This window comes from Cardiocondyla obscurior, linkage group LG13 (genome assembly GCF_019399895.1).
Source record: "Cardiocondyla obscurior isolate alpha-2009 linkage group LG13, Cobs3.1, whole genome shotgun sequence".
Classification (NCBI taxonomy): Eukaryota; Metazoa; Arthropoda; class Insecta; order Hymenoptera; family Formicidae; genus Cardiocondyla; species Cardiocondyla obscurior.
In genome coordinates, this window is record NC_091876.1 from 5310484 (window position 1) to 5326459 (window position 15976).

Below are 15976 nucleotides of genomic sequence, written 5' to 3' on the forward strand. Positions count from 1 at the left end.
ATCTTATTAACGTTATCGACCCCGGCGATCAGACTCGTGATCAAATTAATATTTTAATCCTTTGAGGGAACACGATAAATCCGTTGAAAACTATGTTGAGACAGGCGTACACAAAATCTATATAAATGACTTGAATATGCAAATTATATGTGTAACACTGCGAATAATTGTTTTAAGTAAAATTTCATGGCGTTGCGATATGAATTATATAAAAAAAAATCATTTACAGATTCATTAAACAAATGTAATTTCTATTTTATACTGATTAAAATAAATTTGTTTTTTTAAACCAAAAGTTCTACTTCAGAAAAGCCTCTTAAAACAGCAATCCGCTAAGAAGGGGGAAGAGAGAGAAAAAAAGAATTAAAATAAAACAACGACCGGGCTCTGTCGGGTCTGCGAGTGTCACGGATTGAGATATAAAACGGGGCTAACCGGGGAAGCGGACCGGGAGTTATCCGCGATAAATGGCTAAACGTAATTCACAGACACCGGCTGCGACGAGAATGCGTGATTGATGACGGAAACGTAAGCAGATACACGGCCGCTTCGCCTCGGCCGGCCAGCCTTAATGGAATTTTCAGACGAGTTCCAGAACGCGCGGGGCAAAAGGTCGCGAGAGGGGGGGGGAAAGAGGACCGAGGGTGAGAAGTAATTTATCGAGCGGCTCCCAAAGCCGCGGGATCGCTCCTCTTCGCGGAAGAAATAGCCATCGCCCGATTTTAGGGTACGACCGATAATTTCACGCGGCGTGGGCGACGGCGCTTCCCCGCCGTCTCTGAAATACTGCGAGAAACCTTCCCGGCTCTGGCACGCGATAGAACCGATCGCTCGGGAGGATCCCGGTCGCGATGCGTCCAAATTTGGGAACTCGGCGTAGAATCTCGTAAATTCGCATCGTCCGCTCATAAATTTCCGCGGCACCCCGAGACCCGAGGATTTCGCTATTTATTCACGTAGCGCGGACGCGCGCGGCCGGACGATTGAAAGGACCCCGCTGACGCCACCGAGTCACGTCTCGCCGATCATCTTAATTTTTCTTTGCCACGTAAACGCGCGCGAGTCACGTAAAGGTGCACCGCGCGCGATGACGGCGTCGAGGGATCGCGCTGAAAAATCGGGGAAGATGACGCGATTCCGTGTAAACAATGCACTTTGTTCTTGATATTGCGATTTATTTTCGTGCCACCCAGGACGCGAAGATTAAAGATCCCGAGTACAAGGTCCCGTTTTGTTCTCGTTACATTGTTCCCCCCCCTGATTGCAAAAATACAAGCCGCTCGGATCGGAACGTTAGGAATCAGAGTCCGCATTGAAAAGGTACCACGGTAAAAATCGGGGAAAATGCCATTACGCGCGAGAAGCTGAATAATACACCTTGTTCTTGATATCATAATTTATCCTCGCGGTCGCCCGGGACGCGGAGATTGAAATCCAAACGGTGATATCGCGTTCTAAGATTGCATCGATAAATGGCAGCCTTGTGCGGGACAATGCTTTCGCGAAACGCGAGAGATTCGATGCGAGCACAATTGCCACGCAATCGCGCCGGTATTTGAGAGACACCGGAATGTGTGAGAAAATCGCCGCGGGAAATCGACATTTGCAAGATGATTTGCCAGTCGTACAAATTTCCCGGCCGGAGATATTTGACTTTAACATGACGAGATGCGCTTCGCGCAGTTGTGGAACAATATGTTGATCCACGAACAATATACGTTTTACATAGATTGCCGTTACGAGAATACATCGGGATTTTATCTATCTATCGATCTAAAATTGTAGCTTGTTATCTTTAAAAACTAATTATTTAGAGATTGTCTATAATGGTACAGTTACAACTCGATTTCTTTTTTCTCTTTTTTTTTTTATTTTTTTTTTTTAATAAACGTTTGACTGGATCGCTCGTATAATTTACGTTTAATCGTCGAGCGTGTAATCAGTTCCTGTTTCGTTTCCTCTCCTCTCTCTTTCTCTCTCTCTCCATTTCGCGGTAAATGTTACGATGCAGTTCTCGCTATCCGCTATCCGCACGTGACTCGATCGGGAGAAAGTGTGCAAATAATGACACTCGTCGACACTCTCGCATGTAACGCGCGTCCGCTCGCCGCTTACTTCCACCGAAGTTCGACCGTTTGTTTTTCCTCTTCCACTAGCGGAATGTCAAACGTGACAGACCGCGTAATTGCAGAATCTGTTAAATAAATCGTGAACCGCGAGAGAAATCGCGATACGATAACTTTCGCGGTTTTCCTGCCTGATAACGAAATAAGCCTGAACCGCACGAACCGCGATTATTTCATTTACATCGCTCGCACCATTCGCACCCTCCGTTATTCAATACAGCGATTGGATCCGTGAACTTCTCACGGCGAAAAGTTAACGGCGCCGTCGATCAAGAGAGAAGATTTATTTGGGATCAGCCCGACGATATCGTTGCCCGTGAAAGCAAAAGCCGTCGGGGGTTCTTTAGTGTTCGATTTCTTCCGTTGCGCCATTCGTTACGTCACGGATTCAGCCGCTTCGCGGCGAGGCGATTTAACGTCGTAATTAACTCCGGCGAGGAGGTCGGGCTTCGGGAACGTACACGTGCACCGACTTACGCTCACGGCGGCGTAGCGACGGTGAAAGTGAAAATAAACTTCTTCATCGGGAGACTCCCCGTCTCGCCCCCTTTCGCCGTGGTTCCCGCCGGCATCAGATAGCGGCGGGCTAGCTGGACGTCGCCGCGGCCGTCCACCGCGAGCACGGGGACTCTCGTCGCGGCTCTACGTTAACGCGCCGTGCAAGTTCAAGGTCGGTGGGAGGTTTCCGAAACGAAATCTCGACGCGGGGCAGGAAGCGCGAAAGAAAGACGGTGCCACGGCGTCACCGTTGCGCCTTAAACGCTCTCTCATTCCAAGCCTGCCGTCATTATTATCGCCGTTGTCATCATCATCATTATCATTACCATCATCATCATCATCATCATCATCTCGAAAATCCCGGAGCTTCCACCCGGTCTAGTCGTCACCCATTTACTAACGCCAATCACGTGTGAGAGCCAAGCTCGCGGTCCATCACGGAAGGGAAATCTTTCTGACCCGCGAGTTCCCTCCGGAGCCAGAACCACCGACCCCTTAGCGTTGTCGTAAATCACGCATACGGACGTTTCCACGCACTTCGTCATTGCGCGCCGGGGATCACCGATCGGGCGCAATCAAGTTCCCGTCGCGCGGTTCGAAACCTTTTGATCTTCGGCGTCTACATTATCCCTGATTTTCGTCCGTCGCGTTACGATTTGCTAAACGCGCGATAGAACGGCGCGAGCTGACGCCGAACGGTCTCCGAGACCGTCGCGTTGATTCTCGAATAGAAACCTACCAGCGCAGGAAATCGTCAAGATTTTTAAGTAATTAAAAAGGCAACGAGCAAGAGTCCGGAAATATTCGAGCCCTGTGTCTCGCTACATCGACGCGTTACGCGAGGCATGCTACCGCATCGCGTCTTTCGCGTATGCAAATCAAACGGGGACGAGCTGCCGCGGAAATCAATCAATGTATTATAACGGGCGTAATTCGTGTAACTCAATAAGCTCGGCGGCGTTGATTGAGTGGTAAACCGGGGGACATTTATTAGATCGGCATTTTGCATAAACGCATTTCTTTTTTTTTTCTCTCTCTCTCTCTTTCCGCGGGAACGCGCAGCGGCGACCCATCGAGGGGTGCGCGCCTTAACGATCCGCCTCGCTTGCCCCATCATCACGCTACGCAATAATTCTCCTCTTAGCGGCGGCATGGCGCGCACGGCGGCACATCCAATGTGGAGCACCGCGTCTCTTCATCCATCCGCCGCGGTTCCGTCCACCCCTCATCAGCTAGATCCACGGCACGTAGGCCGACTTTAAGGCTCAATTATTTATGTAGCCGGAGCGAGTGCCGCCGCATTCGCCCCATGCGATGATTACGCCGATCATAATAGGGCCCTCAGCTCCGTACGAGGTAGGCTGAGAGAGACAGAGGAGCCCGGCCATCGCGATTGGCCCGGCCGCGCGGGATCGAGGGCTAACTACCCACAGAAATCAAGGCAAAATAGAAACAAGACCCGATCCTCAATCACGTGTAATTGTACTCTGTCCGTTCTACTCTCGGTACGCCGCTACATATACCTCTCCTTGATACTTATATTTAGTGGCGCACAATTTTCTCTCGGTAACTCGCCTCCTGCGTGCTCTCCTCCGCCGCCGCCTCCTCCGGCCCCGGCCCGGTAGCCTCTCCTTGTTATTTTCTTTATTTATAGTCATATTCACTGAAATGGCCCCGCGTATCATCTCAACGCCGCGCGCCGATACGCCGCACGGGGCCCTACATAAAGTCCCCGGAGACCAGATCTCTAACGTAAACACGCTTATCCGCCAAATCGATCGTAAAATATCCTGTTATTATCGGAATATGCTACTGTCCGTGACGCCGAGGCATCGTACGCGCGATCGCGAATCAGCGCTTCGCCGGGACCATTAACATCTGCCCTCTAACTATTTGTAACAACCTGTAGAAACATCGGCGAACAAATAACGTCGATTGGATCGTTTCAGCGTGCGCATTATATTACATACAATTTAATAAAAAAGAAAAAAAAAAAAAAGCACAAAGAAAAGAAGCTATGTCGATTATATCCTTCATATATTTTTAATCGCGAATAAAAAAGAAAAAAGTTCAAGAGTTAATTTATAATTCTCATTAAAAAAAGATAAAAATAATCTAAAACGTTTTAAATATAATATATTATAATTTATCGTATAAAAAAAAGAAAAAAAAAAATCTTAACCTGTGCAAAGTACGTTCGGATGACTTTGAGATTACATTTTTGCGCAACGATGCGTCCTCGCTGTTGGATGCTAAGCAGTAGGCCGAACGATGTGAAAAGAGATTTTGCAGACAGTCAATAACCAGAAAATCGCATTTAGCGCGAAACGTGTCACGAGCGCACGCCGAAGGCCGAAGCCCATATTCATCACGCATATTCACTTAGCGTCGCTAAACGCTATCGAGGACAACACGGGGAGCCTCACCCTCGTCTCGCGACCGTCAGTTCGCACCAAGTATAGCATTGTCCATGGACCAAGTCGGCCGTGACAAGACCGAGCGAAGTGGCGAGCGTGGTACCAGAGCCGTTGCTGCAGGTTTTTGGTGGGGGACCTTGACCGAGTGACGTTCACCAGTGGTAGCAACGTGCAATCGCTCAGGTAGGGAGATACAGGTGGGTAGGAAGAGCGGCCGAGGAGAAAAAGAGAGAGACCGAGCGAGTGAAAGAGACGGAAAAGTTTGCGGGAGCAAAACCGAATGACCAGTGCCGCATTTGGACCTGCTCCGCCAATGATGGCACCGATAATCGCCCGCGCGAAGTATCAAATACTTGACATCGTGTATCCTTTCATCGTCAATATCAATCGCCATCAATTTTCAACCCGAGTATTAATCAAGCGGGAACCGACGAAATGACCGAGTCATCGAATCATTACGAACGCGGCATCGGTTGTTACAATGGAGATTACAATAGATAACGCGAGGGAAAAAGAAACGAAGGAGCTTGCTGAAGCCAACGGCATCATCGGCAGCAGCTCCAGTGACCGGACCTAACTAGACCCTGATGGCACCGATACACTTGCGATACCGTGAATCCGACACCTGACACCATGTATTTTTCATCATCAGTCAATACCAATCAACGTCAATTTTTTGGACGAAAATATATATTAATCGTGCTCGTTATGAGACTCATATTGTAGCATCAAGTCTTAATAAATATAGATATAACAATTTTGATATTTTATTAATAATTTTCTGATATATTTAATCTATTGCCCTAGCTCTGAATATATCTCCCGTAAAAAATGTAAGATAAAAAAAAAATATTGTTACTTAATTTAAAATGTATAATTTAAAAAAATGATTTAGAACGCGCAATAAGTTTAAAGATTTTCAATTTAAAAAGTTTCACTAATTTAATACAGTAATATAAATGTTATAATATTTCATATAATAGAAATCTAGTCAGAGATCGGCGGTGTTAAAGTTTCTAATATTAAGATTCCACGATTGAAATTCTAATTTAAATTAATACATCGGCTGAGAATTATCATAAAAATTCGCGCGGAAGGTAAGATTCTTCCTCGGAACAAAAATTGAATTATCCTAATCAATAACGCAATCTATCATTTATTGACGCGTCGACTCCAATGATTTATTCGCCGGCCAGGACTATTTACCCAGAGACGCGTCGCGCATCTCGGCATGTGTGTACCTTGAAGTCGCTCCGCACGTCCGCCCGTTCGTTCATCCGTCCATCCGTGCCTACTCTCCTGCCTGTCTCTGTCGGTGCCTGGGTCCGGTACACCGGTGGGATAGGACGGAGTTGCTGCGGTGGAAGGAGTAGTAAGCGGCCTACGCAGTTTCAACCTGGGTCCCAGCTTTTATTAGTTCTTCGGCGCTCGGCGGAGAACGAACGGAGAACGAGTGGCGTGTGCGTGGTGTGGTGGCGGTCTGCGCGGTTTGTACCTCCCCTGGTCTAAGACCCCTGATCATCCGGGTCGTCCCTGCAGCTGTAGTCGCGCGAGGTACGAATGCCATCAGTGCTTTTTGGGGGCGAGGTGCCGACGCGGAGCGGAGTTTAAATTCGAAGGGTCGAGGGCGTAACGAGTGATCCCGGATCCGCGTATCTGTCAGTGCGAGACAGATTTGCAATAATTAGCCCGCCGGTTTAATCGAGTGCTCGGGAGGGAGAGGAGAGAGGGGGAAAAAAAAAAAGGAGGATCTTTTTGGATGTCGCAGCTTGATTATCGGATAAACGACGAGTGTCGGAAAATTAGTCCAGCTAAATGAGAGACGGGTACGAGGATTCGCTTCGCTAATTAATTGCAATCGGTAGTGCTGAATTACCTCGAATCATTAATCAACCACGACGGATCATTCTCCGCGGCCCGGTGATAGTGACCAGTCGTCGCACGGTGAGAGTGTACAGTTTTGAATGTAACCAAGTTTCTTCGAAGGGAGAGAAATAAGGTCCCTCGTTCTTCTCGCTCTTTTGGTACCGTTCGAGGAACCAATCGCACCTGAAGGGGGCGTGTCCCTAGAGAATATACCGGATATCTAAGCGATTGGCATGCTACTGTGCTCGTAAAGGTAAATCTAATATCGATAGGAGCGAAATGACATATCGGATACGCGCGTCGGCGACGGCCGACGACGACGGCGAGGATGCTGCGGCCGCGCGCGCGCGGGATCGGCCCGGCGGATACGCGGGGCGGACTCGATTAAACCGCGGGGTCGCCGCGGACGTTGATCGAAAGGGAAAACGATACCCGCGTCTCTTTGGTAGGTCGGCCGGGCTTTCTGCGCTACGCGTCCGCGGGATCCGAATAGATTATAGAGAGCTCCGGCGCGAGAGCGAGAGCGCGAGTTATTTCGCGCGGCAGATTGGATCTGCCGGCCGGCCCAGCCGGCCGGCCTAAGCGCTGGGCAAACCAGAAATCCAGCGGAAGGGTAATATCCCATTAACTGAAAGATCAATTAACTCGCGTTAACGGACACTTTAATCACCGCGTGCGCGCGGGCTAGGCAGCCCCGGCCTCTCTCGTGGCGCGCGCTCCGCGAATCTAGGCATTTAATCTGCCCGTACCGAGAGATCGAGTCGGCCGATCGTGCTCCTCGCCCGCTCGCTATGGGGAGCGATCGCGATGTATATACGCGAAGGAGCCTTCGCGGAACGAGCAGGATATAGCGGAGGTACGCGTATTATTCATTGATGCGGCCGTATTAGCGGCGCGCCGACGTTCGGGCATGCCGATTACGGCGGGAATAAAACATTTATGGAAATGCCCGGCACGTGTGTGATCCGTCCTCCGGAATCTTCCTCGAGATTCGGCCGCGACCTCCCGAAATTAATATGTTAAATCGGTTAAATGATCTACGATCGCGAGCTAATCGAGTTAACGCGTACGCCAGAAACCGTCGGGCTTTTGGCCCGCTCGAATGGATTTTTTTTAATAAGCGATATATGCGAAAAAGTCGTTTCGCGTTATTTATTGATTAAAGACAAGCGGATTAGAAGTAATTTGAAATGTCTAATAGAGAAATTATAATAGAGTTGTCAATTTAATTTGATTAATACGATCATATTTAACGCATCTTTCAGAATCTCAAACAGATAGTTAAAACAATTTATTAATCAGATATATGTTTCAAAATAATTTCCTGTCTTCTTTTTTTTTTACACGTGATTAAATTAATTAAAAAAAATGTTTTTTTTTATTAATTTTTAATGTTCTTTCTCAAACAACGCCGTTCGCTTTAATTATAAACAGGCGCGATGCGCGCTCATACGATCGGCTCCTTCTTTCACCGTTTCCCTTTCGCCCTTTCGTTTGTCCGTTGCTCGCGAGATGAAGATCACGCCCCATCAGCCCGAGGTGCAAATCCTCTCGCCGAGTCTCCCCCCCCGATATCGTTTTATCGCGCGGCATTTCGTTCGCGCGAAGGGCCGGGGACGTGCGGGCGTCGTATGTACTCGCGATTGAGACGTACGCGGGGTATAAAGAAGACGAATACGCGGAGACGGTGCCTACGATAAGCGCCGTGCACCGGGGAGAGAACTTTCGGCCTTGACGTATACGAAGTATGTCAGTGTTACTCGCCGAAGCGGGCGAGCGAGCGAGAAAGAGACGGGACGGATGCCTTCGATGGGAATCGCCGTACTCGGGATCCATTCACCATAATGCACCCGCACGTAACGTGATCCCTCCGCGCAACGTCCAGATTTCTCCGGTAGGCCGCGGATAAGCGACGGGCCGACTCGCGTAATCGCGCGACAAAGAAGGTGCGCGAGGTGTAATAGCAGCTGTTACGCAAATAAAACGACCGCGCCGTTGTCGGTTTTTTTTTTCCTTTTTTTTTCCTTTTTTTTTTTTGCCTTTTATTTTCCTCGCGAGTCACGACTACGACTCGTACGACTTGCACTGCCATTTTCAGCATCTACGTCATGCTCGTCGCGCGCCTCTCGGCGCGTTCTATTAGTTTTGAGTCATATTTCCGGACACCTAGAGCGATACAGTATATATATAACGGCTCGTTCTTTTACGATGCGATATACTTGTTACCATTCTCCAGAAACCGAACACGGAATATTACTCATCCGATTATTAAGGCGTGTAATACACTTAGCGAACGAACACGCAAACATTCGTCGGTGGATATATCTTGTTGGCGTGGTATTTTTGCAGCGAACGATTTTGTTTGTGTTCGCTCGCTAAGTGTTACGCTTGCGTTTATGCGAAAGAGGTTCGAAAAATTCTTACGTCAAACTGCAGGGTTGTTCGATACGTGGGGATAATACTGTACATATATAAAACGATTTTGCGTAAAAGAGTCGCGCTGGAATTTTCAAAGTAAAGTAAAAGAAACGATGCGAGCGAACGGGGAGAATTCCGAATACCTAGTCGAAGGCATACCCGGGGATTGCCATTTATCGGCAAAGTGTGTCGGGCGTAAACGCAGAGGTTCGCTCCCATCACGTCCTCGCGTAGCCGCTGGGAGATAAAGCTCGTAGGAGATCCGACGCGAGTAACCGTCGGAGCCGGGCAACGTCGAAGTGGAAATTTTATAAGCGTCGGCGCGCACCGGGAACACACGCGCGCGATTTCCTCTCCTCTCTCGCGGCGGCGGATCTAAATTAAAATCTTTCCCCCCGTTGCCCCGGCGGATTCACCGACCGCGCGGCGTAACGGACGACGGCTAGAAATTGAAGGGCGGCTTTCGAGTTTGCGGGTTGAGGAAAAATATATGTCGGGCACCGCACACGGAAATGCCCCGGCGTACGCGCTTGTAATGAGCGCCCAGTCGAGAACGGCGTATCTCTTTTTCTTTTTCTTTTTTTCTCCCCTCCGTTTTTTTTTTTTCTTCCTTTTTTTTTTTTGTCGGTCATACTATACGACGTCCGGCGCAAATTTATTGGACAGTCCGGCGGTATTAACTGTAAAACCGCGCCGCTCCGCCGGTGAAAAGGTAACGAGAGATAAAAACGAGTCTCATCAACTTGTTTTCGCGAGCGAGTGTGTCCGCCGGAGCGGCCCAACGTGAGATCCGACGAGGCGCAATTATCTTAATTTTTAAGTGTTTAAATTTGCGTGAAAAATGCCCCCTTCACTCCGGGCGACTCGAGATTGCGGAATTATTTCGACGTTAAAAAGTTCTCAGCCGTGAGACGAGTTATCGAGCGTTTTTAATTAATCGGAATCCAGCGACACGGCCGGGCATAAAAGAGCTGTACGTAGAAATTAATCCGAAGGCGAATATCTGTCTAATGGCGGTCGAAGTAAAAGACAACGAGGCTTCGCACCTCCGAGGAATCGAGCGGATTCCCGTTTCCTGTCTAGTCGCGAGGGGCGAGGGATCGCGCTTCTTTTGATTTTATTATTTTCTACGCGTCAATAAAAGTCGATTAAGAAGGTGTTAAAGGTTTAGCGCGCGAAAACGGGAGTGTTAATTACATCGCGGTATTTGAAGGGTGCTAGAAAATAGTGTCGTACAACTAAACTCGACGTGATTTTATTGCCGACGTGATTCTGATTTTCGCGTCGTTATCTCGCGCGAACAAAGGTTTCAAAGGCAGATCCGACACCGTTAGAAGAAACATTTGAAACGGCACGAGGACCCAAACCTCGCCCTGACTCTTTTTATTTTTTATTTTTTTTTGCGCGGCTTTTAATCTTTTACAATGTCTCTTGTCCCAACGTTCCGTGAGAATTTAGATTCCGGCACGCGAGAGGGAATTAATTCGACCGCGGCCTTGTCGTTGCTCTAATGACTAACGACGAGGGACAACGTGACATGAAATCACGACAAAATTTAGAACGCAAGCGTTGATCGCACGCTACGAGAGAGGCTAGGCTTTTTATTATTCCTGTTTGCGCTGTTACGTAACATTAGGAAGCGGCGAATAACACATATTAAGGGATCCCGCGTATCGCGTGTGCGACGGCACGTCCAATGAAGTCATATTCTCGTTGTCAATGCGATAAAAAAAAGAATTAATTATTCAGACTACCTTGATTTAACTCCATTTGATTATATTTCGAAAACAGAGTACCTACCGCGTTTTTATCATCGTCGTGCTACAAAATTTATTAAGTAGTTCGACGCATTATCGGTAATTCACAGAATAAAAAGTTTCGCGTGACAAAATTTCGGGCGTACTGTACGCAGTAAATGTATTCAACTTTCACGAGAAATACGGCGATGCGTTGCTCTCGCATAATTCGACATAATTTTCCTCGCCCGCCGTCAACTATCTTAATTCCCCGGCGTCCCTCTCGTAAAAAAGAAAAAAATATATACGCGCCGGTCGGGTGTATTGGGCAAAATTAAAATCGCGAGAATATAGCCGTGTCGTGTCGCCGCACTTAGTGGCGATCGTTCTCAGTCTTCGTTTTGCTGTTACCCAGCGCCGTGGCGAATAACGAAGGACGCATTAGAGGGACATTCTCGTACATTAGACACGGTTCGGCCGAATCGGCCGCTCGTCGCCGATATTTTTATACCTCTCCTTTTTCCCTTTTTACCTCTCGAGCCTCCCCCGGATCGAATTGAGCATTTCTCCGCGCGATTAGAAGACGCGTGGGAGTCGATGCGCGAGAAAGTCCCGTCGTAAACTCTCGAATCCCGAAAAGAAGAAAGAAAGAGAAAAAGGAAGAAAAAAAAATTTATATATTAACGCCGGTTTTTATAGCGAAGTCTCCCCGCGGGAGACAGCCCGGGGGTCTCGACGGTTCTTCTTCGCCAAATATAGCTACCGAGCCTACCGCGTGTATCTTAATCCCCGAAGCAGGTCCACGCGAATTGTCTCGTTTGAAACTCGCGTCTCTTTCTCCCTCGGGCACTTGCCGGGGCTAATAAAGTCGTTGAGTGACGGCTCACCCCCACGTGTCACGGGAACCCGCCGAGACAACGTGTCACTCCGATCAGATGGCCTTGCGAGATGGACGCGCACGTGCAGGATTACCTTTATTTGTTTCAAGGGCGGATAGTCCGGCGGCGAAGTAGACAAAAACGCACGACGAATGTTAATTCCGCACGCAGCACTCTCGGGGAAGCTTCAAACCCGGCTCGTCAGAATAAAATCTTTAATATGCTCTGATAATTTTTTTAATTGGAACGACGTTCGAAATATAATGGGAATATTTATTTTATTTTATTTCGGATAGTTTGATATAATAAAATATGTTTTCAAATTTGCACGTTGTACCTATTATCGTCTACCGCACGCGGTAAAAGGATTGCAACGAAGGCCGACTTCTTAAAAAAAAAAAAAAAAAAAGAAAAGAAAAGAAAGAACGAGAGGACGGTGTTTTTACACGGGAGCGCGAAAAACATCTAGTGAAATAAAACGCATATAATCATAATGAGCAATCCTGTCGCTTCCGCTTGAGTGTCGTCCGAGTGACCGTCGTCAGCGATATTTTTAGAGCCGTTTTTATCGAGATGACCGTGTCGAGACGTTGTGCCTCTGCACGTCGGGAGGTCCGAGATTGATTGCCTTATCGATTTACGTAAATTTGTGAAAACGTTTCGAAGCGACTGGTGCGTGACATTGCTTTAATCAGTTACGGGTCTCGTCGATTAGGAATCTTTTAGTTTCGACACGTTTTTTATTCGTATCTTTCTTTTCTTTTTTTTTTTATTATTTTTTTATTTTTTTAATCCTCTAAGAAATTCTGTGTTCGCGTGTATTTGATAGGAGGTCCTACTGCACTGTGATTTCAATCTTCTGTTATACAACCACGTTGCTCTTAATTGAAAGAACAGACTACGAGTGACAGAAATAAAAACCAACGCGACCGCGTCGAGCTCTTAATTCGCGAATGGAAATCTAAGATTTCCCGGCGTGGTACAAAATTTCCTGGACGGACGCGAAGATGAATACTTTGCACGGTGAAAATTAATTCTTTTCGTTACGGAATGACATTCGACTAGTGACAGGCGGAGAAAATATGACGAAAGCGAGGAGCCGGACAATTTATTCGCGCCGTATCGGGAATTAATTAAAATCAAGTCTGACTTTGTATCTCTAGCTCCGCGCGCCTCGAACCGGCGACGGGTGGCTTTGAAGCCTCAGCCTCTATGAAATTTAAATTAGGTGTCGTTGCGTCTAGATCGTAACCATCGATAGCGAGCCAACGGAGTTACGTCCAGAATCCCGGGCATAATTACGATAACGCTTAACGCGGACGGATGTAAGGAAAGAGCTGCGACGGCAGAGAACCTTATCGCACAATCGCTCCTATTAGCAAAGTTCTCATCAGCGAATCCATTGCCGATATTATGCGCCGTCACCGTCATCCCTGTCACTGTCATTATGCACAGTCGCGCGTATCTCGAGTATCCCATCTGCCTTGCGCGACGACAAAGAGAGCCATTATCACTCGCTGCGTTTATCATCATCTGCCTACAGTTGGCACACGCTGGCATATAGACAACCGTCCCCGGGAACGCACCGATGCCTATCAGCTTCTCTTTCTCTCACGTTTTTTTCTTTTTTTTTTTTTCCACGCGTGCTCTCGCGCGCGTATACGTGAAAAATATCGCGCGCGGGAAGCACGCGATCTTTAGAGTACGAATTGTATTCCCGGCGACGGCTGAGAAAAATTACTAGCCGAGATTACGTTGTTGGAATCGAAAGCGTGGGTGACACGCGACAACACACGGTTTACGCAATTATTAATTTTACGTATCAAAATTAATTTATCGCGATAACGAAAAGATTTTTTTTTTTTAATCGCAGAAAGACGGGCTTTTAATTGAATACGTATTTTTAATTAAAGGGACAATTTCGGAGCAACGGATAAAGAATTAAATTCGTGAACCTGGACGAGATTATTTTAGACGTTAAGAGCACAGCTTTGCTTGGCTTACAGGTCGGTGGAATTGGGTTCTACGGGTGCGCTCGCGTGAGCGAGAAAAAGAATAAAAAAAAGAGGGAACGTAAGATCAGGGGTAAAGAACAATCTGGGGTGGAATAGCAAAAGTGTACGCAGGGTTCGAGCGAACTGAAACCGGGCGAACGGTGATCCTAGCCGGTTGTGTGGCATGATCGGGAAATAAGACTGAGAGGCAAGATGCTCACGATACAGCGCTCGGAATTATTAAGAGGTGGAGAAGGCTGCAATCCCCCCGGCACGCATTTGCTACCCCCCGTTGCACCCAGGCCTTCCGCCTCCGAGCCCGCCGAGAGGAGCGTCTCCTTCAATCGAGACGTCCACGTGAAGAGGATAGGTGAGTCCAGGCAATAACACGTCACACAAACTGCGACATATCCTGCATATGTTAGCGGAGCGAGATGGAGAGAGAGAGAGAGATCGAAATAAATGGCGCTGCTTGATATTTTAAATCGAAACCATACCGGTTACTTTCGAGTCTCCTTCATCGAATAATTTTAATACTTCCTTATACCGTTTGTAATAATTTTAGAACTCAGATTCGACCGAGAACTTTTAAGCGAGATTATTTGATTAATCGATCTTTGATAAAAGCCTGACCCTTCAAGCCTCGTCTAACAGTACACCGCGGGATGGCCCGCACGCGCGAGGACCACGGTACCGTTTGCCGAATTAAAATCTGATAAAACGCGGAGGTTACGCGACGGGACGTGTCCGCAAGGACGATCTTCCGGTACGATTCGCGATACGAGCGGGCATATACACCGGCGGAATTTAATGCGCGTTCCGACTATAAAAGCGCACGAAAAGCCGGTCGAGGAAAGAAGAGAGAAAAAGCGGGGGGAGGAGTATGCCGAGAAAGACAGAGATCGCGCAAAATGATTTTACCTCGTGATGCCGCGATGTCTTGTATCTCAGAGGAAAAAAAAAATAAAATAAAATAAAAAAGGAAAAAAAAAAAAAAATTACGGCCCTAGAGAGCGATCTCAGATTGTGGAAATTATTCGCTGCGACTCTCCTCCCGTTCTCTTCTCTCGCTGGCCTCGCCAGCGATCTCGTCTCTCAGCCACCGTTTCCAAGAAGAAGCGTCCTGGTCGGGAAATTATGCGCGCGGTCGTGCGAAATTCCGCTGATACGCGACACGGCACAGCATCGCATGCTTAATCTCGCGGTGAATACGAGACGCAAGAAATTTCGTAGCTGTCAACGGAGCTTAATTAAGATCGCACGCGTTCGAATTCTTCCCGGTTGATCTTCGCGCTCCCGTCTCTCTTTTTCACAGCGTATTAACGAAATCGACGCGTCGCGCTGGAAATTTTATGGGAATTCCGACTCGCCGTCGGGGCAATATTTACGGTTAACGTGTCGAATGTTCTTGAATTTTTAATGAATATAATATACATATTAAAGTTTATCGCGCAGCAATAAAATTAGTAGCTAGAAAAAAAATAAAAATAATTAATTTCTCAAACACGCAGGTGACTCGGAAGGGATTCTTGAATTTTGAGCCGCGATCGACGAAAGCCGAGAAATCAAGCAGCGCCATTGCGCTACGAGAGCTACGCCTAACTTGTGTCTAACTTCTGCCAATCCTTCGATATCAATGTGTAACATACTTAATCAGCAGATCTTGCCGCAGACTAACGGCTCGAAATAATCGTTACGCTATCGATCTGGTTCTTTTTTTTTTCTTTTTTTTTTCCTTGTGTGTTATCTAATATCAGTGACAATATTAATCATAGCTAATAGGTCGATCGCGTAACAATAATTTTAACGATAATTTTTCCTCTCTTTCGGAAAAGAAATGACGGCGGTGACGACTTCCGACGTGTCTTTGAGGTCGATCAGCCGCCGTCATTTCGGAACCGAGAAGAGACAATCTCATTGAAGGACGCGCACCTTCGCTGTCTCTCGCAACTCTCTTAATACGATATGTGGGATTGTAACGGTATTGGTGCGTGTGTATGCGCAGGACTCGATCATTCCTTCTATCACTAGCTAATTATTAAT

The 15976-nt window shown here is 47.4% G+C and overlaps 1 protein-coding gene across 6 annotated transcripts in view; it reads left to right on the forward strand.

The window, feature by feature from the left end:
* The first annotated feature begins 6430 nt into the window (after nt 1-6430).
* The window catches only part of Blo (bloated), a 94668-nt gene continuing 85122 nt past the window's right edge, over nt 6431-15976 (forward strand). The window contains exons 1-2 of one of the 6 annotated variants that reach the window (XM_070665375.1): nt 6431-7160; nt 13946-14303. In XM_070665375.1, coding sequence (XP_070521476.1) covers nt 14147-14303 — 157 coding nt within the window. In that variant the 5' untranslated portion in view covers nt 6431-7160; nt 13946-14146. Of the gene's footprint in view, nt 7161-12362; nt 14304-15976 lie in introns of those variants that run through there. The other 5 variants (XM_070665376.1, XM_070665378.1, XM_070665377.1 and 2 more) reach the window with 5 other exon arrangements.